We start from the raw sequence: 23,214 nt of genomic DNA on the forward strand, positions 1-23,214 counted from the left end.
GGTTTCCGTAGCGCAGGATGTCTCGAATACGAGAAGTATGGGCACCAAACCTCGAGACAGAAATGAACAACATACGCGATCTCATCGACAAGTATTGCTATGTTGCAATGGTCCGCTTTCGCGCCACTTCCGCACCGCGCAATCTTCTGACTCGTCCTGCCCCAGGACACCGAGTTCCCAGGCGTCGTCGCTCGGCCAATAGGCACGTTCAAGACGTCGTCAGACTACCACTACCAGACCATGAGGTGTAACGTCGACCTGCTCAAGATCATCCAGGTGGGGCTCACACTCGCTGACGAGGAGGGCAACTATCCGCAGGACGTCTCTACATGGCAGTTTAACTTTCAGTTCAGTGCCAAGTGCGTGCTCGTGCGGGGTCCGGCTGTGTACTTCGCTGATATGTGCTTCAGCGACGATATGTACGCTCCGGAATCCATCGAACTCCTGGAGAAGTCTGGCATTGACCTGCAACGGCATGAGGAGATGGGGATTGAGCCCAATGACTTTGCGGAGCTCATGATCACGTCAGGGTTGGTGCTTGTACCGGAGACGAAGTGGATATCTTTCCATAGGTGTGTTCACATCACTGCTATAGTCGATGGTATTGTCAGAAACATTGTGTGTGGCCCTGATTGATCATGAGTGGATAAGTTGGAAACACGATTTCCTGCAAAGACGTTGTCATTCTGATTGCGGAAGTGATGCCGTTCGTTCAGATGAGGGATGCTCGCGCTACGTGCATATCAACTACCCCTTGCTCCCTGTTCACGTTCCTACATTTGTGTTTTACAAACTGAAATTCTTTCTCCCACATAGCGGTTATGACTTCGGGTATTTCGTCAAACTCCTCACCGCGGAATCATTACCAACAACAGAAGAGAAATTCTTCGACGTACTTCGAACATGGTTCCCGACCATCTACGACGTCAAGTTCGTCATGCGCGCCTGCAAGGTGCTCAAAGGTGGCTTGCAAGACGTCGCCGATGACCTTGGGGTAATGTCTCCGAGTCTTTTCGCCGCGATTCGATGTTAACGCATTCATGTACTAGGTAATGCGGATAGGGCCCTCTCACCAGGCAGGGTCCGACTCGCTCCTCACCATGCTTATCTTCTTCAAAATGCGCGAGATCTACTTCGGCGACCACATCGACGACACGGAGTACAATGGGAAGTTGTACGGGCTCGGGCAGACGTTCACGACAACGAACGGCATGGCCGAGCCTGTGCGCGGTACCGCCGCGACGATTGCGGAGCGCGAGGACCGTGGCCCCCCACGAGAGCACACGCAGACACCCGGACCGCCGCAGAGCCACAGCGTCATGGGCATGGCCGGGCCCCTCCCGACGTCCGCGATGACCGGCGCGATGCCTGCGCCGCTCCCTCCAGGAACACCGTATGGCCCGATAGGTACGAATGGGCCATATATTCGGACGGCGATTGTGGGTGGGGGGCGGTAGCCTCTTATCCCGTCATTGCCGCCGCTACGGAGGGTCGTGCGCGCTGTGCGCGCTGGGTCGGATGTGCGTTGATATCGCAAGGACCGTCGTGTGCTCTGTAATTATGAAGTTGTATCGAGTTACCGTCTTATTACCTTTTTTCCGTTGTCGTCTTTGCAGAGTGATTGTACACCAGCCAAAAGGGTTTAGATTTTGCTATTCGCCGTTCATCTTGGATGTCCGGTTCTGGGAACGAGTGTGAGGTCTCGTGGGGTGCTGCCGCTCGTTGATGTGCTGGCTACACGCGAATCAGGGATGGGATGCCGTGTACTCCTATCAAAGTCCATCGCACGATCACTCAGAGCGGCTCGCCGATCCGTCGCGTGTGCGGGATGTTTGTTGATGGTCCAGGGAAATCACGGGGGACAAAATTGGCGTGTTCTAACCGTAACGGAGAGAGAAAAATGTCTTCCATTCAGTGGATGAAATGCGAGTAAAAATGCCTGGCCAGAGGACGAGCCCAAGCTCTAAGACTCAATACCCAAGTTGATCTGCGGGCTTCTCAAGATAGTCTAGGGTAATTCCATGCGTCTACGGCGCCAACGCACAAGCGGGCGTGTTTCAAAATTCGCCGGGCCCGCGGAAGCTTAAGGGTCTCCCGTGGGCGCGAAGCAGTCCGGGAACGTTGTTGCGTACACGCAGCCAGCAGGCTGCCCCAATACGCGGAGGTAGATGCTCGCCTGGGGCGCTGCTGGCTGCTGACGTCCTGCACGCATGGTGCGTGCGTTGGCGCAACGTGGCAGAGGTAATTGAGTAGGGCTCGGCGTGGGGACTTGAAGCTTCTGCACTGCGCCTGGATAGGGATGATGCACGGGGAGATGAGGCCTGAGACTTAGGACCGATGTGCGGAGCTGCGTGTATCCATGGTGAGGTGGTCGGATGGCATGTCAATTTCCTGCTGAACCTGAATGATCTCAGGAAGAATATCTGTTGAAGAAGGATTTCGTCTTTAGCTTGATCCTATCTCGGCTAAAATGAAGACGAACTATATGCTTGCTCATACATGGTCTATAGGCGGATAGTATACTAATGGGTTGACGAGTCCACACCAGCAGACCTCGTCTCCAGGAGAACGAACTGGTAATTTCCGAGAAGGCTGATAGTGGGTCCGGGCTAAGAATTCGTGTGGCTGTCCTGAATGCGAAGTCCTGCCACATCAGGGAGAGACCTGCAGGATCAGAGCGCAGGACAGGGCTGCGACGACTTCTATTCCTAAACCTCCTTTGCACGAGAATGCAAGGCCTCCGTTCAAGCTGACGAAATGTGCGGAAGCGCCGTTGAACACAAGTGTGAAATCGCCGCTGTCCAGACTCCCAGAGACGGACAGTGAAATAATCGACGCCAGGCCTGAATGACGGCGAAATTGATGGATTTCTTGAGAGTTAATTCGATGAAGATTCAGAAGGGATAGGTATCACCGGATTGGAGGGCTATTTCTTTCCTACGATTATAATTCTCGATATTGAATTCTGGGTAAAGCTTATTGCAGGCTTCCAGCAACACTCGACCCGGTATGTGTAGGTGAGCGGAACTGTATGTTATTAGTATTATCCAGAGTAAGAACCACGCTGGGCGCGTCCCGAAGCGCGTATTTCAGTGGCAGCAGAAGATCTTCCGCTGTCAGACGCGTCAAGAACGCGTGGCCAAAAAGGAAATGTACAAAGTTTGAACGAACCGTGCACGCGACCAAGTATCTGCTCGAACGAGCTGCTGTGTTTCGTGAACCAGACGACAAGAACATGTGTCTGGATACTGCAGGATAACATGGGAAGAGGGAAATGAAAGATGCGATTAACTAGAGAGAGCGGAATAAAGACCACCGTGACGCCTGCAACTCGGATCGCAGCCGATCGACTTCCGAGTATACATGCTGCCGACAGCTGGAGCTGATTCCACGAAATATCCATCTTCATAAGACGTCGTCCTCTGACGCATCTTCCGACTGCACAATCTGCTCACAGCAATCCCTCCCGGGATCCAAAATTTCTGCTCAGCGCACCGCGCCCGAGATAATGGACTATGCGGGCCTCATGTACCATCAACCGACTCAGCCACCTTCCTCCGACGGTCACGTACATTTCTCGCCCACCTCTCCTCCTCCACCCATGGACTGGCACAACAACACATCCAATGGCCCGGTCTCCACGAGGCACCCCACAAACGTCTATACAATGATGAATCCTGCGCCGAATCATGTTGAATACCACCACCATCCACACCCAGACGCAAACCCCTTTGTTCCTCCCTCGCAGCCTGACTCATTCGCACATCGCCATCCTCACCTTCCCCCAATCAACCATCATCAACCCAACGATTCTCTCGCATTTCACTCGCCGCAGGTAGAAAGCAGCATCGGCCCTAGCCGTATTCTCACTCGTCGCCGTGCTCGTGCTGCAGAACAAAGCCAACATTCTCCAGATGATCAAAATCACGCGTCAAACTACTCTTACGAGGTGCGTAATTCATATCTCGACGTCCTTTCTTTGTTGTAATGCGGTCACGGCAGCTGCAGAGACCGCAGCAGTCCTCAGCATTCAGTGGCCACCCCCAGCAGATGTCTCGCGCTGCGACTCCGGCTGATGCCCAACCCGAGCCTGTTTTTGGTATGCGCGGCGGGATACCTCCCTACATGCTTAATACTGGTCATGCCTATTCTCCGTACACGTTCGTGCCATCCCATTCACGTTCAACTTCCGGATCCGGATCGGGCTCGGGTTCGGCCTCCACCAACCCTCGTTCTGCGTCTCCCGCGCTCAGCGTAGCGTCTGCTCTCACTTCAGCATCATCCGCCTCTGCATCAGGCTCGCACAATACTTCGTCTCTCCCTGCAGCTCCGCTGGTCGTGCCAGATACTGTTCTGCGAAAGAATCGCAAACAGAAACTGACCAACGCCGACCGCAAGCAAATATGCAGGTACCAGGAAGAAAATCCTACCATGAAGCAGGATCAGATCGCTGCTCACTTCGGTGTCGAACGCAGCACGGTCAGCAAAATCTTGAAAGCAAAACAGAACTGGTTGAACAAGGCGGACGACGAGGTGACCGATAGGTCGTCCAGGACGAGGTAGTTTTCCTGTTCATTCTGCTCTCGTTGTTACTGACTTCCTTGGGTCGTTACGTAGACCCACCAAGTTCCCCTGGCTTGAGTTCCGTCTTCTGGATTGGCTTAAGGAGTGCAAGAAGAATAAGACAATCATTACAGACGCCCTCATCCGCAATACAGCCAAGCAGTATGCGCTCGACATGGGCATCACCGAGGAGAAATTCAAGGCTAGCTCTGGATGGGTGGAGAACTTCAAGAACCGTCATGGCATCCGCAAGGGGATCTTCAACGGTTATCCACAGCAAAAGAAAGCGTCAAGAGTGGCTCCTCGAGAGGATAATAATGCGGGCGTCCCGGAGTATCTCCCCGACCAACCCGCTCAGGTTCAGCATGAGGGGTACAGCATGCGCCTCGAACAAGATGGTCATACGGTCGACCCGATATTGCGTCCCGCGTGGACCACCGACAGTGGCATGCACCTCCAGTTGCCATCTTCCCATTCGCCCGTCATTGAGCCTTCCCCCTCTCCCCCGCCCCTCCCAACTGAGCCCATGCCGATCACCGTTCCCGACGGCCCCGACCAGGGAAAGGTCGTTGAGGTGGTACCCAAAATCGCCATATACTCGGACGGGCAGTGCCCGACAGCCGAGGAGGCTGAAATGTACTTCGACAAGGTTCTCACGTACATCGAACACGAGGTGAACGATGACGCGATCACGGAGCCTGAGCGCCGTGCACTGTACGCCGTCAAGTGCAACCTCTTCCAGAGGAATGTCGGCGTGCCGTATGACCGTTCGACCATACTCTAGGGCCGCGCCCCGGCCGAGCGCGTGGCGCCCTGGTCGTCCGTTCGGGCTATCTGGGCGCCCGGCGTGGGCTGTTCTATGCATCAGTTTGTATCAAGCTGTTTTCTTTGCACGATTCTGCAGCTGTATCCTCATTTCGATTCTTGCACTCGGACTACCATCATCATGCATCATTCATCCTCATCCCCATCATGACTGCCTCGCATTGTGATCGTCATTGACCATGTCGTATATCATATCCTGTCCATCCAATTTTCTCCTGGCAATTCTTCCGCGTGTCCGCACGTGTGTATACGGTTTTCGTTCGTGCCAGTTAATTTCACCTCCCCATGATTACCTCCTCCCTGCCACTTCGTTCTTCTATGGCCTTGTGTTTTTATCCTGTGTTTGCCTCACTCGCCCAAGGGCATCTGCATCTGCATCAAGTCGTGACGTTCATACATACATCGCATTGCAATCCGTACACTGTACATGTACATCGGTTGAATACCCTGCAATTTTTGTATCTACCATGTAGAGAATGTATGTTGTGTCGGGCATCGCCCTCCTATAACCTGACTGCGGTTGGCTTGCGGGATTGCCGTAGTTTGGCGTGAAGTTGCTGATGAATGGAGTTGGGGTACGGTGTGTGGTGCAATATGGCGCGAGGGTAGGTGAATAGATATGTCGGCAACGCTATCGCCAGCTACATCCACGCTGCAAGAGATCGGAGATGTTCTAGAGTAAAAGTGACTGGTTGGGTAGATTACATTAACCCACACAAAGTCGGATACTCACAAATACTGGTTGTGCCAAAATCAACGACGCGGACGAGACATGATCATTATCACGACTTTTTCTTGCTTTTGGCTGCCTTCGCGACACTAGGGGACAAATAATTTCGTCAGATCTACAGAGCGTACAATGGAAGTAGAGGATACACACCCCTCCAGCGCCACGTTCTTCATGATCGTGAGCTTCCCGGACGACGCAGCGGTCGCAACCTGGTGCTCGATGCTCTTGTTTATCTTCGCGCTCAACTCCTGCGACCCAGCTGTCAGTAAACATGTGTTCGGAATCACGAACGCGGGTGTACGCGCACGCGGTGTATTGCTGCGTGCTTCACGGCGGCAGCTTTCTTCGGTGCGATGTAGCGCTTGCCCTTCTTTGGGGCTGCTGCCGCCTTTGCAGCGTGTCGCGAAGTGGAAGACTTGTGCTTTTTCAAGCCTTTGGTTTGACCTTGGACCATCGTAACTGTATGAGGGCTACGTACGGAAGGCTGAGAGCCTTTCAATACGGAGATCTGCAGACAGATGAGATCCAGGAGGAGATCAGCCGTCCATACGGCCGGCGTCCTCCGGTCACAGACCGAGAGCACCCGTTCGTCGCCTACCGTCCGCAACGTCCGACTGCAAGGCCAACGGCGATGTTGGCCACCTCGCACTGCGTGCGCATACAGCGTATCGTCGCTCAGCAGCGAAAGGTTCGTCCCCGCTTCACCTTCTTCCCTCGGTGAGTAAGTTGACCGATTTGTGTTGGCGAATTACGATGGGTTCAGCGCGCTCTACATGATCTCGTCACCGTACCTGGGCACAAGCCCTTCATCGCGCAGGGCCCACCCGGGCGCAGCGCGACAACGGGGCACATCGCTACAGTGTTTGGCTGCACGGGATTCCTGGGGCGGTACCTTGTCGCGAAGCTTGGTACGTGTTTTGCGGTTATGTTTACATCTGGGTGTAGGGTGTGACGGCAACGCGCGTCGGGTTTGTAGCCAAGGCGGGCACGCAGGTTGTCATTCCTTACCGCGACGAGGACGAGAAGAGGCACTTGAGGGTGACTGGAGATTTGGGCCAGATCGTGTCTATGGTCCGTATTTATTTCACTTTCAATGGGGCGGTTGTCCTGAGTGTTTTTGGCGAGCAGGAATGGGACCTCCGGAGACCAGATCAGATTGAGGAGTGCTTGCGACATTCCGATATCGTGTACAACCTCGTCGGGAGAGACTATGAGACTAAGTCTGCTATTGCCTGTATTTGCCTGTTTGGGGTAGTGCGATTAACCCTCCCTCTGTACAGGAATTTCAGCTTCGACCTCGTCAATGCGAAAGGGGCGGAAAGCATCGCGAGCATTGCCGCGCAGGCCGGTGTCCCGCGTTTCGTCCACGTCTCGCACCTTAATGCGTCGCATGAGTCAAAGTCCGCGTTCTACCGGTCGAAAGCACTGGGCGAGGACCTGGTGAAGGAGGCGTTCCCCACCGCCACGATTGTCCGCCCTTCCAGTATGTTCGGCTACGAGGACAAGCTACTCAATAATATGGCTGGTATGTCCCGATTTACTTCGACGCCAATTCTGCCATGTTCTCATCAGTGCCACAGTGTGGCCCGTGTGGTGGAAGTTCAACCATATGCAGACGAAGATGCGCCCCGTGCACGTAAGCTCCGGAACCGCATTTACTCTGCGGTTCTCTCGCTGAAATGATGTGCCTAGGTGTTGGACGTCGCACAAGCGCTCACAAACATCCTCTCGATGCCGTCTCTCACTGGTGTGCTGAACCTGCCCGGTCCGTCCACGCTCACGTATGAGTATCTGCTGAATCTCGTCTCGACCGTCACGTACAAACCGCCGTCGCGCGCGTTGCCGCTGCCCAAGGTCGTCGCCCTCTTACTCTCTCGGAGCGCGCAGAGCCTGTGGTGGCCGATCATCTCACCTGACGAAGTCCTGCGCCGCTACATCGACGACGTCGACGTTCCCGGCGACTGGGAAAAAGTCGGGATCACCCCCGATGAGATCGAGGACTGCGCCATCACCTACCTGCGCCGCTTTCGCTCTGCGTTAGTGCTGTTTCTGCTTCCGAAGTAGCCATGTGTACTGACTCATGCGATAGCGAGAACTATTCGCGCCCGGTGGTATTCCCTGCCTCTCGGGACACGACTGTGAGTCACCCTGTGTTTGAGTTTATGACTCGCTCGCGCTGACGCTTGCGGCGGCCCTTTTGCTTCCTATCGGTGAGTTAGTATGATCTGCCATAGCTTCGTGGTGGAGCTCGGTTCCGATATGCGTTGGATTGCCCGGAGGGAGCAAATACTTGGTCCGGAGCGCAATAACAGTAATTTGGCGAATGGCATATATTGAATTGCGTCCTACCTGAGTAAAGCCGGCGCAGTAGGTGCATCTCAATGGATCTGGACATCCCGAGTAAAACAGTGTTTCGATATTGGTGCTGCGCAACCCTAAACGCTCGGGAACATGAGCGTCATTACGAGCCGGCGCGGAGTGCGCTGCGCCCTTTGGGTGCAGAGCGGTGAGATTATAGAGGCATGAATGGGGCTGTAATATATAATACATGTGACTGCTAGCACTAGCAGGTCAGAATCCGGGTGGGACGACACCCTTCGGTGCCTGGCCTTGACCTGGCGGAGGGTACATCGAAGGTGCCATCATCTAGCGGATGATATATGAGCATAACAGAAGAAACGGAGGTACTCGGTCGGCAATGCTTGTGCGGAAGGCGTACCTGCTGAGCACCCTGCTGCTGCGCGAGCATTTCCTTCTCCTGTGCGATAATCTTTGCCTCGTCCTCCAGAACGAGGGCGAGCGGCAAGCCCACCAACAATGCGCTTGTCGTAACTACCCAAATTAGGTTCCCCACCACCTTCGTGGTTGTTTTCAGACCACCTGTCACCTTCGAGAGACGGGTGGATATTTTATGCCGGGTGGTTGGGGGTACGATGTCGGCGAGGGCGACGATACGTTCGTAGAAGGACTCTTCGCCATCAACTTCGGAGCCAACGGACGAGAGGGAGACGGAGGATGATGTGCGGGATGAGGAGGAGGAGGCGTAGGGAGAGTTGGACTCCTGAGCGTCGCGCTCTTCGACGATTTCGACTTTGACCATGGTTGCAGAGGACGGCGACGACGCGGGCGGTGACAACGCGGGCAATTTTGGCTTACGTGACAGTCATGTGCATGAGTGACATTCATGGTGCGTCACGAAGTCCCACGGTGTGCCTTCGGGGATTTGCGAATAAACGGGAAGGGAGAAATTGCAATTGGCTCCCGGTGACCAACCCGAGGAATTCGGCCAAATGGGGGATGCGGAAATCGGCGACGGGATCGGCACCGGACACGGCGGGAATCGTAAGATAGTCTGAGATCCCTGCTCGCTCTGAACGCTGGAGCCTTCACTCACCTCTCCTTTTCCCCTCTACCACCATCTTGTCCGCAATGGACCCTGCGCAGAGCGCTGCTGAGTCTTCTGGGTCCGCTTCACAGGGTACGTCGTCGTAGGGGTCACCCACGACCCGTGTATCGTCGTTGGCTCACCTCGCCTTACCGGAACCGCATATTAGTTTTCAATCTTACTTCTACCTCAATGCAAAATCAGATTCACGAACTTGCCAAAACGTTACCTCCTCCCCGGAAGCAGAATACGGCGTGTGATGCTTGCAGGTCCGTAATTCGCGTTTCGCTCCCATAACGACTATATGCTGTCCCCTCTTCCTATCTGTGCTCAAATTACTTGGATAAATACAGGGCGCGCAAAGTGAAATGTAACCAGCTTCCTGGGCAAGACAAGGTACCGTACTTATTATTGTTTGCTCGGCCTGGTACTGATATGTTGTCATGCAGTGTCAGGTATGCTACCGGCCTTTCCCCTGAAGTGCGCAGCCTAGTCATAGCAACCCCTCGTTAGCACTGTCTGTCGAAGAATTATCCTTGCACGTTCGTCTCCAGATTTTTCCCTATCATCCCTATCTATGCGCATTCTCACGCACCTACCAGACACTATGTTCAACAAGCAACGAGCGAGAAGAAGCGTAATGCTGCTGCAACCAAGCGACCCCGTACCTTGAGCGTCCATAACCCGCAGTATGTGACGGTTCTATTTTTCTCGTACAATTTGACTTATCGTCCCTCCAGCTCGTCACTTCCTGGTTCAAGCCGGACGTGAGGCGTGCTTACCTGCAATCAGATGCCTAACTGATACCGATGCGATGCAGGAGTCCAGAACAGGCGCCCTCTCCACCACATCCTCCGATCTCACCGCCTTATCAGACAACGGCGTTTGGAAATGGCATTTATTACCCGCCACCACATCCGATCACGCTGCAAACGCCTACCAGGGACCTTCTTACCTACCTGTTTTCTCCGCCAACCTCCAGGCATGAGCTCTTAACGCCATAATTATCTCCATTGTGGTTAATCATCATCTTCAGTTTTGCCAGGGGATATGCCCCGGTGGCTTCCCCGTACGGCGATTGGGGGGAGATGGCAAGTCGGTTATCAGAGGAGTCGTTCAGGATGGAGTTCGTCTGTACAGCACGTCAAACCCGATCGTTACTGATGCTGTACTCTGAAACAGATTTGCACTGGATCTAGTCGAGGTGTTCTTTCAGATAGTGCACACGCGACTCCCGCTCCTTAATCCTGCGCACTTCCGCGCGCGCATGCGCGTCAATCTGTACGGTCCTCAACAGCAACCTAATACACCCCCTGCGACGACATCGAGATTCCCCAGCCCGAAGAGCGATTTGCTGCCAAATGGAGCGCCGAAGCCTATCCATCCAGCGTGCGTCATGCCTCTACTAAGTACATTTCTCTTGCAATATCAACTGATCCTGCAGATTGATCGCGACTGTCATCGCGTGGGGCGCGAAATTCTCTGAACATCCACTACTCATTGCGGATCGCGCACGCAACAATCAACAAAGTTTGCTCGCGAAGGCGTTGATTAACCGTGCACGAGATCTCGCTGAGGATCTGAAGGTCCACCGAATTCCCAGCGCTGACCATGTAGTAATCGCTCTATTAATAGAGCCTATGCAGAGTCGTATGTGGAAATGTTCTTTACGCAAGGAGTGTCTTCAGTACATTGATTTTTTTGGCATATTGCCGTTCTAGAGAGCATGGAGGATTCTAATGGTCGGTGCTCCTGCAAAAAGTAAATTACTGCGACAGTGACGTCTGTTTGTGACAGGCTTCCATGGCTTCTGGCTTGGGTCGGCCATTCGTCTACTGCTTGATTTACAGGTGAGCTGCTCTGTTACGTTTGCGGCATTGCTCTTCCCCCGGTTGTAGCACTGACATCAGGGGCCTGCCTTCGCACTATAGATCAACCATAAATCTGTGATGGCCAATATCCAAGATCCAGAAGCGCGCGGCACCATGATCTTCGCATGGTGGATGGCCTGCCTCGCCGACGCATACCGCAGCGTGTACTACAGACGCAAGCCGATGTTGTGAGTGCCCCTACCTTCCTCTCATGTCCGAACGTCCCGTATAACAGTGAGTTCGCTCGATAAGGGACGATGACGACTACGACATCGACTTCTACACCGTAGGCCCGATCCCGCCGGACGAGATCGAGAGTCACGCGCCACAGCCGTCCCCCAGAGAGCAGTTGGAGGTGAGAGGTTTCGATCCCCCTCATGCCTATGTACACATGACATATGCCACCGCGCGCGAACACGCACAGTTTCTGGTAAGCCTTGGTTTAATAGGCGCGCGTTCCCATGCGCACTAGCTGACGGGCCTGCGTCTCTTCGCAGGGATACTACCGCGCCTCTCACGCGCTCGCCCGCGTCGCCCGCCAGATGTCGCGCCAGCTATGGCGGCCCGCGACGGAGTCGGACGGAATCCCGCTGGACGTCCTGTGTAACTTCATGAACCTCCTCGGCGACTGGCGCGACGAGCACCTGCACCATGTTGGCGTGCCCAGCAACTTCGAAGCGGAGTGGGACTTCGTCAGTGCCGTAACTGCTTGTAAGCATTTCTGTGATAACCTGTGGTGTTTGTTAACATTATGCTGACTACGGAGTAGGCGCGAGCGATGCGACGTACCACATTATGTGGATCATCCTGTTCAACGCCTGCGACGACTTTGGCATCAGGGAAGTCAATGATCTGTTGCGCACGGGAAGTCCGGGAAACCTGCTACCCAATGCTGCCCAGATCGAAGCCACCAAGAAGAAAGTCATGGAAGAGGCGCTCCATGGAGCCCTGCGAATCGCGGGATTGGTGGGTGTCGTCGTGCAAGTGGTCGGGACCTACTAACCGCTCAATTTGCAGGCTGGTGTCTTGACATCCAATGGCTACTTGGTTTGTTGAGCTGCATTCACTGGAGACTTCAATCTGATGCCTCCTTGCAGCGGTTGGACTCGGCGGTCATGCATGTCAGCTGCATACAGGCTGGCAACTTACTCGCACGCCTTGGCCGCCCGGAGGTTGCGAACTGTATCAACGGCCTGCAGCAATACAGCTATGCATACGAAGAGTGCTCCGACCAGGCAGCGGAAATCCGGCGCATCTACGGCCAGGCAACTCTTGGGGTGGAGCTCAACCACATGGCGTCCGTCGCCCCGCGGATGAGTCCCATCGCCGACGTGAATGCCATGAATGTCGATCAGTCTGCTTTTGCCAGTGGATATCGAGGCTGATGAGTGTATGATATTATTTTGTTTTCGCATCAATCTCTTCGTGTTTGTATTTTTATGGAGTCGTGAGGACTGCTCATGGTTCATGGACTTCCTCGCACTTGTCAGCCATGTTGTACATTCTGGTTGCCCTTACACCCCATCTCTGTTTCGCATTGCTATCCCTTATCTATTGGAGACGATCTAGTGGCAGCGGAAGCGGACATTGTTTTCTGACGGACAGACATTCCGATTCTCATATCTCAGCTGCTATGATATAGGATACGAAGCCTAAGTCGTGTAATGTACGCACATTAACTCACAGACGGACACTCTTGATTACGCGCGAGATGCCCGACTTTTCGCCCTCGTACTTGCCCGTCTCCCGCAGCCCGCCCTTGTAGATGGCCTTCTGCGACGCGAGCTTCTTCTTCGCCTTCTCATACTTTTGCCGTTTCTTGACGCGTGGGTTGCGCACGCTCTTTCCGCGATGGGGCGTCAGGCCCTTGTTCTTCAGTATCGCACGCGTGAGAGCTCGTGGACCGTCTGCACCGTCGTCAACGTTGGGTCTGGTTGAAAATAGACAATGAGATGGCGTGAAGATCGCAGAGAAGATTAGACAATACCTGGCAGCCAGCTTCGCTGCGTCGTACTCAGCCTTCTTCTTTTCTTTGTCGGCCTTCGACTTGCGCTGCACAAGCTCGTAGTACCCATCGTCCCCAGTATCCTCTTTATCCTCGTCCTCGCCCTCCCGCGCGCGTTTCTTCAGCGTACTCTGCGGCTCTGGCTCCGCATCGTCCAGGTCGTCGCCGCCCGCACCGCGCGTCTTAGCTGCCTCGCGTACAAGTCGCTCCTCCTTCTGCTTCTTGCGCTCCCGATACGGGATGTCGTCGTCCCCGCCGAGCGCGTTGTTCCGTGCACTTTGCCGCCGCGCGCTCGTGCTCTCGATCCGCGAGGTGTGGAAGCGCAGGGACTTCTGCCGTGCCCTCTTGTCCGCGGCGTCAGCACTTTGCAGCGCGGTCGCCTCACCGTAGACGTCTGTGACGGCAGATTCGTATGACCGCCGGGATGTGGAGGACTTAATGGTGAAGTCTGGCTCGACGAGGTCGAAGACGGGGACGATGACCTTGGATTCTGACTCAGTCTTGCGCTTTTTCTTTGGCGGGGGCTGTTCTGTAGAGTCCGACTTTGGACGCTTAGCCTTGATCTTCTTGGCCTCGCCTTTGCTTTCCGCCTTGGAGTCATTTACATCGGGGACAGCCTGTGTAGCTTCTTTGATAAGCTGATCTAGCTCGTCTTCATCAAGCCCTTTCAGCTGGTCTACCGACCAAAGTTGCTCCACGTCCAAGTCGTCCTCGTCCTCGTCATCTTCATCCTCACCATCGGAGAGCCCGAAATTCAGATCCTCGAGGGTCGTGACGGACTGCTTGAGCGTCAGCAGGCGCGGAAGGACCGGGTGCGCGCGAAGCAGCTCTGGGTGCTGGGCGTACTTCTCACTCGCGGCAAGGTGCAGGTAGAAGGCAAGTACGGTGCTGTACGTTAGTAATGCCTCTAGTGGTGGGGAGAGGTCAGTGGGAAATACGTGTATTGAGACACGGACGTACGGTAGTACATGTGGATCATGCCAAGACTGAGAGGGTCAGGTTCTTCGGTTTCCAGCCTGCAACAGGGATAAGCGGTTGCGCGGGATGTGACACAAAGAGCACACGAACGAGGCGAGTTTCTGTTGTGTCTTGACTAAGCTATGAGCGATATCATCCCAGTCACGGGCGAGTGCCAGTGTTTCTGGGCTGGTCTTCTCGAGGTGCCGGAGCAGAGATTGTTTGTCCTTTGGCAGAGGTTGTGCGACAACCGCGGGTGCCTCTACGATCAAGCTGACGTGCGGACATGAGATGATAATCAAACTTGAGCAGGAGAGGCATACTCGTCTGATTCCACAGCTCCTTCAATAGCATCTTCCAGCCCAAAGTCTCCTTCTGCCATGCCATCTCTAGCCTTAGCCTGCAGCCGCTTCGCTTCCTGTTCCTCTAGCTCATTAGCCTCTTCGTCGTCCGACTCCAGCTGCGCGGCATTTGAGGAATAATACGCAGATTTCTTGTTGCCCCAACCTTCCTCCTCTGATTCGGATTCCGCCTCCGAGGACGAAGGCGAGGTCTTGCCTTTCTTTTGTTTCGATTTCGCGCTCTTCTTAGGCGGTGTGCGTATGTGGTCTGGTTCTTCTACCGCATCAACTTCGTCCTCGTCCTCATCTTCTTCCTCGTCATCGGGAATGCCCTTCAACGCGAAGACCTCGTCGTCGTCACCTTCGTCATCATCGCCGAGATCCTCATCTTCTAGCAGAATTTTGTCCCGCGATACATGGACTGTGACAGGTCACCAAAAAGCAGTTATGAGAGAACTTCGCAGACTCACATTGGTCTTCCTCGTCAAGAGGAATGTCAGACAGTTTCTCCCACCTTTTCAATTTTCCTTCGCGCGGATCAAACGCACGAGGTTTCGAATGAGCACTTTTTGACTTGCCAGAACGTCGGCGAGACATGAGTGTAATTTCAGTTTTTCACTGGAACAGTATGATGGCACACCGTGAGCACGTGATTATCAGATTAGATCTCAAGACTCTTGTTCGCCGTTCGGAACACGAGTCGCACCCTCTTGTCTCTTCGGCAACACTCGGTAGGTAGAAACGACACTCAAGTTAGTCACCAAGAGCGACGACAAGTACTCGCAGAGCAAGATTTTTGTGATCACGATATCCCTCCCAGTAGATCTGGATGCGCCCTCAGTGGGTGTGACGAAGACGACTATGACTGGGACTACTACGTCGACTCCCAGGAATAAATGCCAAATCGCTTCATCACGAGCGTTGCGCATCGCGATTTATTTCAATGCCTGTCTATGGGGCACATGAAGAATTAGAGGTCTTGCGCATTCTCCGCCAGAATACCGAAGATGTACCCTCAGAAGTGCGCATTGCTTGAGCCTAATTGTAGTCGATCTGACACGCGACAGTAAGAGTGATCCATGGTTAATGATGCTTGAGCTCATCCCTCAGAACTACTGCCGCAACTCCTCCTAAATCTCATGACATGTGAGTCTATTCGACTCACTTCGTCATTCTGTTTCTGAAGCTTTTCATACCAGTGTGGGACGCACACGCCACAGCTTATGAGAGTTTCGTATGGCATTTCTCTCCGTGTGCGGTCGACCGTGAGCGGATGCTCACCAGCTCAGTCTTCTCACCTCAGCAAGGCGCAGAACACGTCGGCCAAAAGGATACTGCCGCAGATTCCTTCAAGTTCATTCAGCGTTAAGTCCGACATCTTTCAACGTGCGTACCACTATGCTTAGACACAGAGTCAGTGCATGTGAAATATTAACTTTGGGTATTACGGCCGCAGTTCCGTTCAGCGCCTCCTGATCTTCTTATCTTCCGTCCTGGAGGGATACCTCCGTTGTCATGCTCGCAAAGGAACGACTGCAACCCGCAGGACGCTACTCTTTCCCAAGGTTCGAGGCACTCTGAAGTACTCGGCAACACATCCACTTGCAGAATTATTTCTTGCGTTTTTGAGTACCAGTTGATCCCAATATTGCCTTTGCGCCCGCCTTTGAGCTGCCAGAATGTCGGGGAAACCCAGGATACATGTATGGAACAGTTAACGTGAAGGCAGTTGGAAAACTACCACCTTGACACTGCTATTGGTTGGAGATTTGCTCGAACCATGAGATGGACCCGATGGCAGACGTTGAACATTGAGACTCGGTGTTATTACGGTACACCACAAGCTTCACTGTTTTCTGTATATGTGTTCTGTATTATGAATCATGATGACCGTTTGTCCCACATTGGACTCTTCGTACTCGAGGAATACCGCTGCAACCTGGTGGCCCAACTACAGATGATGCGGTGGTAGTGTCGGCAGCGTTGCTTCCACCGTGAAGAGGCAATCGAGCGCTTAAAGGATTCTGCAACTCTGCTGCTGCCAGTGCTTGCTCGAAAAATTCCACTCTGATAATGAGTGAGAAACGATGGTCCTAGCCATTTCTTCAATATACGTGCAGTCTCTTTCTTACTCAGTTCCTATAACGGGCCGATCACCAGATCCTCCGTCACTAGTTTGAGCTGGAAACTCACCGCCACCTTTTTGCTGCAGGACGGCGACTGAAAACAAACTTTCCCGCTTCAATGCAGTACTCCTACGACGTTTGCGCAATTCAAAACCGAGATTTTAATCTTTTTGTTTGTCGACAAATTTGACATGCAAGCGCCCATGTCTGGCGTCTAGGAATTTCTTGCGCTGCGCTCTCATGCTCATCCTTGGTCGTACACCACCTCCCAGGCCCTCGACATCATAGAACACGGAGACAGCATTATCGTGGACACTTAAAGTCAGCCAAAGGCAGAGCGCTCGTCTTAGACTGGACTAGGGATCATCAAAGAGAACGTTTGACCGTTCATGCGGGTGTCTTGTAAGCCTGTTCGGTTCTAATCGTGAACCTTTGAACCGCGTACGAGCACTTAGTTTTTCTTACAGTCGTTGAAGAGTTACACTGAAGCGCCCCACCGAAGAGGGTGCGATTAGTCCCACTCACATATTCACTCGTCAACATCGAGACCATGATCTTACGGGACGCTCTGTTGGCTTCTCTCTCGAGGCTGCCCGGGACGCGTGAGTTCCATATACACGTTCTCCTCTCATCTCCCAGAAAACACTCCGGTCTCTTTCCCTATGCCCACCCTCGGCCTCGAGCGTACCTTCAGGACCTGCTCGTCCTGCTATCTGAGCAGCAGCCAAACTCGCCTCGTGTGTTGGTAACTGCAATTGAGGCGTCCATATACAACGTTCCTGTGACGTCTAGTGGCGTACTGTACATCTCAAAAGTTGATTCGTCGGGGCACGCCACCTTGCCATCGCCCACTACGAGTCTCGTGCGCGCGTTGCTTGCATTCTACGGTGATCCCACAACGCGACCGTTGACTGCCGACCACTTTTGGATCCAGTTGTTCGCGCGAGCGCAGGGCCAATACCTCTTCCCGAACTCTGCCGAGTTCTCTGGAAAGAGTCCTCTGACTGGCATACAACTGTGCGCTTGGTGGCAGCGTGTATTGTCGGATGTAGCGACTCAACTCATGGCGCAGAATCAACAGCTAAAGCTTGGCCTATACTACGTTCTACCTGGTTTAAGCGAGGTGGAGGCGGTACATTCGCTGGATGCAGCCCGTACTCGTCCCCTCGCGACTGACTGCCCGTGGACTTATGGGCATCCGTACTCCCAGATGGAAATTCCCCTACCATGCCCCGTCGGGAAGACGGTCGATGAACGGTCAAGTCTTGGCCATTTGATCCCATCCTTCGATGACGATCCCAAGTCTCGTTTCATGGATGAGATTGCACACACCACAGACAGTGAAGGTGTCAAGTCCCCCAAGACGAAGCGCCCTAAAACCAGCCACCATCCGAGCGGCGCGTCGCGGGACGACAAAGACGACGAAGATGACGCACACGAGGCACGGCACGGCGAGATTGAGCGGGTCTCACCGGACGAGTTCTGGGAGCGCATGTCTTTCCGCCAGGAATGTATTGCAGGCGTCGTGACAGCTTTCTTTGCTATGGGCCTATCGACACCTATTGCAGGCAGGAGTGTCCCCGCTTCATCCCCACTGGCACCGCAACCTGGTCAAGTCGCTCCCCGGATGGTTCGGCGCGTCGTGGCTACACTTCTGAATCATCATGAATTCTCCACGACGGAGCGCGCAGTGCGTGCAACAGAGACGCTAGAAGAGGCTGTCAAGGGTCTTTGCGAGGACCTCAAGTCCGCGGCCGCTCCATTGCAGTCCCACCGCACTGTGACACCAGAGCGGGAGACTACGAGCGTAACCCTCGAAGTGCCTCGCACACCCCCGCGCCGGGTAGGCGGTTACCCGTCCATCGCCGATGTCTCGCCGAACCCGTTCGATGAACCCGTGGCATCGCTGGAGACTTATCGCTCGTACATCTACGGCACGATCTCAGTCAGCAATGCTTCTCTTCTTCCCAAGGACAGAGGCGACGTCGCAGGTCGAGACACGAAGGAGGCTCCGGCGCAGACTGTAACTGTTTTAGCGGTGCGTAAGAAGCGGAAGGTGGCTTCTTGAATTTGACGGTGCGTTGTTCCCGATTTAAAGATATTTCACCGGGCTAAGTGCATAGGTGGCAGTTTCTCGTTCCGTTGTGGATGTTGTTGTATTTCTTGCGTCCGGGATCTGGCGCATGCATGCGCCAGCGTTCCTTGTAGAGAACGGTATCAAAACGGTATCAAAAGACGTTGGCTTCCGTCGTTCCTGCTCCTTGTTTGTCAGGTCCAATGACGTGCAAGACCGTTGTGCTATCGCGGCCTGAATATTTTTCCGAGAGAAAACTCGTTGGTTGCACTCAACAACGCTTTCCTTACAGGGAACTTCGCTCAATTATGCAGGGTGACAAGTGTAATCAGTACGTGCGAAATGACACGCCGTTGCAGGCCTTTGTCTTGGGTGCATTGAATTGCTGACTGGTCAGTACGTTCGGTGAAAGTCGGCACGGATGTCGGGATTCCGTCACCCTCTCTAAACTTGTGCGAAAGAGGCTCGTCGACGCGACCTATCGTGCAGCCACGGCAACAGCTTCGCGACGGATATTTACTCTGGTTTGCCGTGCTTTTCCACATCGTCGTTCAACGACTGGTTGGTAGAATTGGCACGAGTCTTGTTTGACAGGTATGTGACACACTTGGGAATCTACTTTCGTTCTTGGTGACGGTTAAAGCGCAGCAGGTCTCGTGTGGAGTTGCTCTGGGAGAGTTAGAAGTCACCAAGTGGGTAGCCGGCCTGCGCACTTGTCACGATCTGCAAGTGAATGCCGGCATTCCCAGGATGAGCAGATGAACGGACGAACTTGGATAGCGACCATTTACGGATCGATGTCGTGAGTAGGGGCAATTTGAATATTTTAGTGCCCATGGCGTCAATTGCAAAATCTTCCCCAAAAGCTCTTTGTCGGATCTGATGTCGAACTCCCATCTTGGCATGCTTCGTGGACCTAGGCCAGGCAGTAGAATCAGCACCCGACCCAATCTCATCAGTATCAGAGTTCGCTCTTCAGGACGCGTAGGGTCCAACGCCGGGAAGCTTTCCACGTCCAAAGGGCACGAAAAGGCAAGGGTGAAGTACTCCACGCGTGAAGGAGAGCTTGGAGCTCTCCGGTAGTAGTCCGGACCACTTTCTATCGTTCTATCTGATTGAATGCCATTGTCAGACTCATGCAAGTTGCGAAAGGGCAGACGTGTGATGTGTCCGGGGGCGCATGTCATCATGAAACGATAAATCTGCAGGTGCAGCGCGCTGTGCAGAGATGCTGTGTGTTGCATTTAAAAAATCGGTGTGCGGTGGACGACGACCGGCGAGCTCTTGGAAGGGTTACAGATGGAGTTTGCAACAAAGTCGCGGGCGGGGAAGCGAGTAGAGGGAGAGTACGATAGGCCGGGAGCTACTACATAAGCGAGTATAGTTGACGGCATCCTGTCCGCCGATGCATTCCATTTCTTCCTGATCAACAACTACGTACTCTCTCGTTCTCCTCCATCTCCACTCCGTCTTCCCCTTGTCTCTCTTTCCAAATGCCCACACCTCTCTTGGTCTCTTTAGTCGTGAACTGCTAGTCCAATTTCCTTACCCCCTTTCGCGAAGGCTTTGTCTAATTGGGACGAAATGGGTACTCAACCTACTCAATCTCTCCCATCTTTTGCCCAGGCATTCAGCACCCCTTCCCTGAGCCGGATATCCAGCAGCAGTAATGCTCTCCCACCGATACAGCGGCGTCTGTCACCTCACGATAGTCATGGTTCACCGTCTGCGCAGGATCCTCCACAGCCACCCGACGAACCTTATGTGAATAACGCGAATAACAAGAAACGATTGCATGCTGAGACGTCTTCCCCGAAGAGCAATGATGAAGGTTCTGATTCAGAGTACGTGGTCCGTGTCTTTGTGTCTGCTACTGCCAATTCCGCGTTATTTTCGGTACAGTGGACGCCGATCCCCACGGATTGTGCGGATAAAAGTGGAAGCAGATTACGACACTTTTCCATCCTCCTCGCAGTTGAAGACAATGTCACAGACGCATGAGACAGACTCTGCCGTTGCACCTTCCCCGTCCTATAGCAAGCCACCAACGTCAAAGCGACGGCGAGTGACAATCAGTGGCAACCTCAGTCCTATCAATACCGACGTGAGAACTCCCTCGGACAATGTCAACAAATCTATATCCCCTGTCGTCATGGGTTTTACTATCAAGCGAGACGATCCTGTCGCGTTGGAACAAGTGCGCTCCATGCTCACGGTAAAGCAGCAGCAAAAGGAGCTTATCGAACAAAGACGAGGGAGTACGGCTTCTATTGTCTCTACAGGTGCACCGCCTGCAGTAAACGTGGTGAATCATCTCCCTCCATCCGACGAGCGTCCAAATCCCCTCAAGCCTATTGCGCCTGCGAGGACACCAGCGCGTAGTCCAAATTTCCCACCTGCAAATACGGTAGACCGCAGACGCTCGATTGCCGTGATATCTTCGGCACCTCCGCAGGGCCAAGGGACATCTTCATCGAGTGCCCGACACCCTAGTCCCAACACCGTTATCGCTCCAGGCCCACAGCTGCAGCCCCCGCCCCCGCACGCGCCGTCAGGGACCCACACATTTGTTTACACCACAAATCCTCCTGCTTCTTCGCACACGCACGCGCTCCCCCCGCCCCCAATCAGCTTTGCCCGCCGGCGTGCAGGGCGGCAGCTAGGCGGCGCCAAGAGCAAACCGGCGGATATCATGATCAGTCCGCGAGATCCTCAGTCTCAGCCTGCCATACAGAGCGCCCCGCCGGTACCACGCGCAGATCAAGGCGTGCCAGGCAGATTCCCTCCCATGGCGCTTCCTCGGCTGCCGCCGCCGCTTACTGGCACCTCTCAGCGACAAACGGTGGGCCGGGTGCCTCCTACGCCGACGCGCTTGAGCATCTCCCGCAGTGCACAAGCCCCAGGGCATGTAGCCCAACCGAGTGGTAGTATCCTGAGTCGGCGATCACCTCTGAGTGCCTCCGTTCCTATTGCCACGTCGCTTGTGCCCCCCACACCCTCGGCCTTGCACCGACCTGGTTATTCGGGAGAGAAATCCGCCTTCCTGGCACCGTTTGAGACATTCTACGATGCGCTCGCGGACTCAAAGCAGTTGAAGAACTGGCTTGGGGAGCAGCTGCAGAAGTCGCAGAACTTGACGGCGTCGTTACAACGTCAGCAAGATCAGCTGGATGAGATGGTCAATAAGGCCGTAGAGAAGAAGGCGTTGGCTATGAGGGAAGAGATATACGGCCTTCATCGACGGGTGGAAGATCTGGAGCTTGCGCTACATGTCGCCAGAGGCGGGCACTCGGTCCACAGTCCGGGATCTACCTCGGCTCAGGGTAAGGGAACTTTGAACGGCGCGAGCTCCGTGCCAGTGGCACCAGAGTCGTACACATTCCCGCCCGTCAACCCGCTTGCCAAGGTACCGGAGTTTACGAGGCGGGCACCCTCGCCGGAGCCACCAGAGAGGGACGGCCGGAGTGGTACTCACAGTTTTCCTGGCTCACTGGCGCCGTCGCCCATCCCCTTTGATGTCAGTAAACGTGTCTCCGTCTCGGCGATGCGCCTCGATCCTCGTTCTCCTGCAGCAGTCAGCGCGGAGGTGTCGTCGTCGTCGCGAAAGCTGCCTTCGGGTTCCAATCTCCATAGTCATAACCATAGCCAGGGTGAGAGATCAGAACTTCAGGCCCCTAGCTTCTCAATACCCTTTCGGTATATTACGGCGGGCGAGCGGACTTCTTCCAGGGACTCGAAGGCTATTCCGTCTTCATCGAATCTTCATCGCCGGACGTCATCGCAGCGAGTCGCAGCCGAGGCCGGCGGCGACGAAAGGTCCGAGGGGAGTGTTGCTGCATCTCATAGAGAGTCAGTCCGGTATGGCTCTCCAAGGAATCGTGGACTGTCACCGCTGGATGAGGAAGACTGAGCGGCTTGTGTGCATTGCACGTACATATGTTCATAAACGTTTCTGCTTCATGTTCATATCTTTGGGGTTTTAGTTGGCACACACAGTACATACGTATGTATCTGTGCCAGTGTTGTGTTATTTGTTTTGGAGCTGATCTGTTGTACTTCAAGTCTCTTTGTTGTACTTTGTTTCAGCGTCTCTCTTTCCGTGCGACGGTCCGATCTTTTCCATCACACATGTACCTTCTTGCTATCTGACCCGGACGTCTGCCCTGTCTCTCCCTTGACTTTCCCCCTCGTTTACTGTGTACCGCATAACATTGTACAGTACGCAACATCGTCTCTGCAATGGCTCCTTTATCATCCAACAGGCCGTTCATCCTATCAGACTCGCGATCGGCGAGGAGACTCGGTGATACGGACTCGGAGATCCCTGGCTCTACGTT

General features: G+C 54.1%; 9 protein-coding genes across 9 annotated transcripts; 6 read left to right on the forward strand and 3 right to left on the reverse strand.

Moving 5' to 3' along the window:
• Positions 1-62: 62 nt before the first annotated feature.
• On the forward strand, positions 63-1,457 carry SCP_0502400 (Poly(A) ribonuclease pop2; the record flags this gene model as incomplete). Its single annotated transcript, XM_027758305.1, has 5 exons — positions 63-110; positions 166-359; positions 411-572; positions 817-994; positions 1,050-1,457. 5 exons carry the CDS (start codon positions 63-65, stop codon positions 1,455-1,457), a joined length of 990 nt encoding a protein of 329 aa, XP_027614106.1.
• A 2,069-nt stretch (positions 1,458-3,526) lies between these two features.
• On the forward strand, positions 3,527-5,347 carry SCP_0502410 (Tigger transposable element-derived protein; the record flags this gene model as incomplete). The annotated part of the gene is made up of 3 exons (XM_027758306.1): positions 3,527-3,949; positions 4,003-4,559; positions 4,618-5,347. The coding sequence occupies 3 exons, from the start codon at positions 3,527-3,529 to the stop codon at positions 5,345-5,347; spliced, it is 1,710 nt and encodes a 569-aa protein (XP_027614107.1).
• An 823-nt stretch (positions 5,348-6,170) lies between these two features.
• SCP_0502420 (UPF0390 protein) lies at positions 6,171-6,572 on the reverse strand (the record flags this gene model as incomplete). Its single annotated transcript, XM_027758307.1, has 3 exons — positions 6,171-6,207; positions 6,269-6,366; positions 6,426-6,572. 3 exons carry the CDS (start codon positions 6,570-6,572, stop codon positions 6,171-6,173), a joined length of 282 nt encoding a protein of 93 aa, XP_027614108.1.
• Positions 6,573-6,749: 177 nt separating this feature from the next.
• SCP_0502430 (NADH-ubiquinone oxidoreductase 40 kDa subunit, mitochondrial) lies at positions 6,750-8,352 on the forward strand (the record flags this gene model as incomplete). Its single annotated transcript, XM_027758308.1, has 9 exons — positions 6,750-6,806; positions 6,882-7,026; positions 7,095-7,189; positions 7,247-7,338; positions 7,399-7,643; positions 7,699-7,754; positions 7,811-8,154; positions 8,208-8,256; positions 8,338-8,352. 9 exons carry the CDS (start codon positions 6,750-6,752, stop codon positions 8,350-8,352), a joined length of 1,098 nt encoding a protein of 365 aa, XP_027614109.1.
• Positions 8,353-8,689: 337 nt separating this feature from the next.
• SCP_0502440 (Mitochondrial import receptor subunit tom22) lies at positions 8,690-9,218 on the reverse strand (the record flags this gene model as incomplete). The annotated part of the gene is made up of 2 exons (XM_027758309.1): positions 8,690-8,764; positions 8,838-9,218. 2 exons carry the CDS (start codon positions 9,216-9,218, stop codon positions 8,690-8,692), a joined length of 456 nt encoding a protein of 151 aa, XP_027614110.1.
• Positions 9,219-9,547: 329 nt separating this feature from the next.
• Positions 9,548-12,759, forward strand: SCP_0502450 (hypothetical protein; the record flags this gene model as incomplete). Its single annotated transcript, XM_027758310.1, has 19 exons — positions 9,548-9,596; positions 9,673-9,772; positions 9,857-9,899; positions 10,017-10,045; positions 10,106-10,192; positions 10,244-10,270; positions 10,324-10,485; positions 10,540-10,629; positions 10,686-10,892; positions 10,948-11,153; positions 11,225-11,245; positions 11,301-11,353; positions 11,435-11,562; positions 11,627-11,729; positions 11,799-11,804; positions 11,872-12,085; positions 12,144-12,340; positions 12,392-12,421; positions 12,472-12,759. 19 exons carry the CDS (start codon positions 9,548-9,550, stop codon positions 12,757-12,759), a joined length of 2,040 nt encoding a protein of 679 aa, XP_027614111.1.
• A 295-nt stretch (positions 12,760-13,054) lies between these two features.
• On the reverse strand, positions 13,055-15,274 carry SCP_0502460 (Uncharacterized protein; the record flags this gene model as incomplete). Its single annotated transcript, XM_027758311.1, has 6 exons — positions 13,055-13,304; positions 13,362-14,286; positions 14,340-14,395; positions 14,448-14,609; positions 14,660-15,098; positions 15,148-15,274. The coding sequence occupies 6 exons, from the start codon at positions 15,272-15,274 to the stop codon at positions 13,055-13,057; spliced, it is 1,959 nt and encodes a 652-aa protein (XP_027614112.1).
• Positions 15,275-17,353: 2,079 nt separating this feature from the next.
• On the forward strand, positions 17,354-18,871 carry SCP_0502470 (predicted protein; the record flags this gene model as incomplete). The annotated part of the gene is made up of 1 exon (XM_027758312.1): positions 17,354-18,871. The coding sequence occupies one exon, from the start codon at positions 17,354-17,356 to the stop codon at positions 18,869-18,871; it is 1,518 nt and encodes a 505-aa protein (XP_027614113.1).
• Positions 18,872-20,461: 1,590 nt separating this feature from the next.
• On the forward strand, positions 20,462-22,787 carry SCP_0502480 (hypothetical protein; the record flags this gene model as incomplete). Its single annotated transcript, XM_027758313.1, has 2 exons — positions 20,462-20,721; positions 20,780-22,787. 2 exons carry the CDS (start codon positions 20,462-20,464, stop codon positions 22,785-22,787), a joined length of 2,268 nt encoding a protein of 755 aa, XP_027614114.1.
• Positions 22,788-23,214: the final 427 nt, after the last annotated feature.

Source organism: Sparassis crispa, assembly GCF_003851025.1.
Source record: "Sparassis crispa DNA, contig_000004F, whole genome shotgun sequence".
Taxonomy (NCBI): Eukaryota; Fungi; Basidiomycota; class Agaricomycetes; order Polyporales; family Sparassidaceae; genus Sparassis; species Sparassis crispa.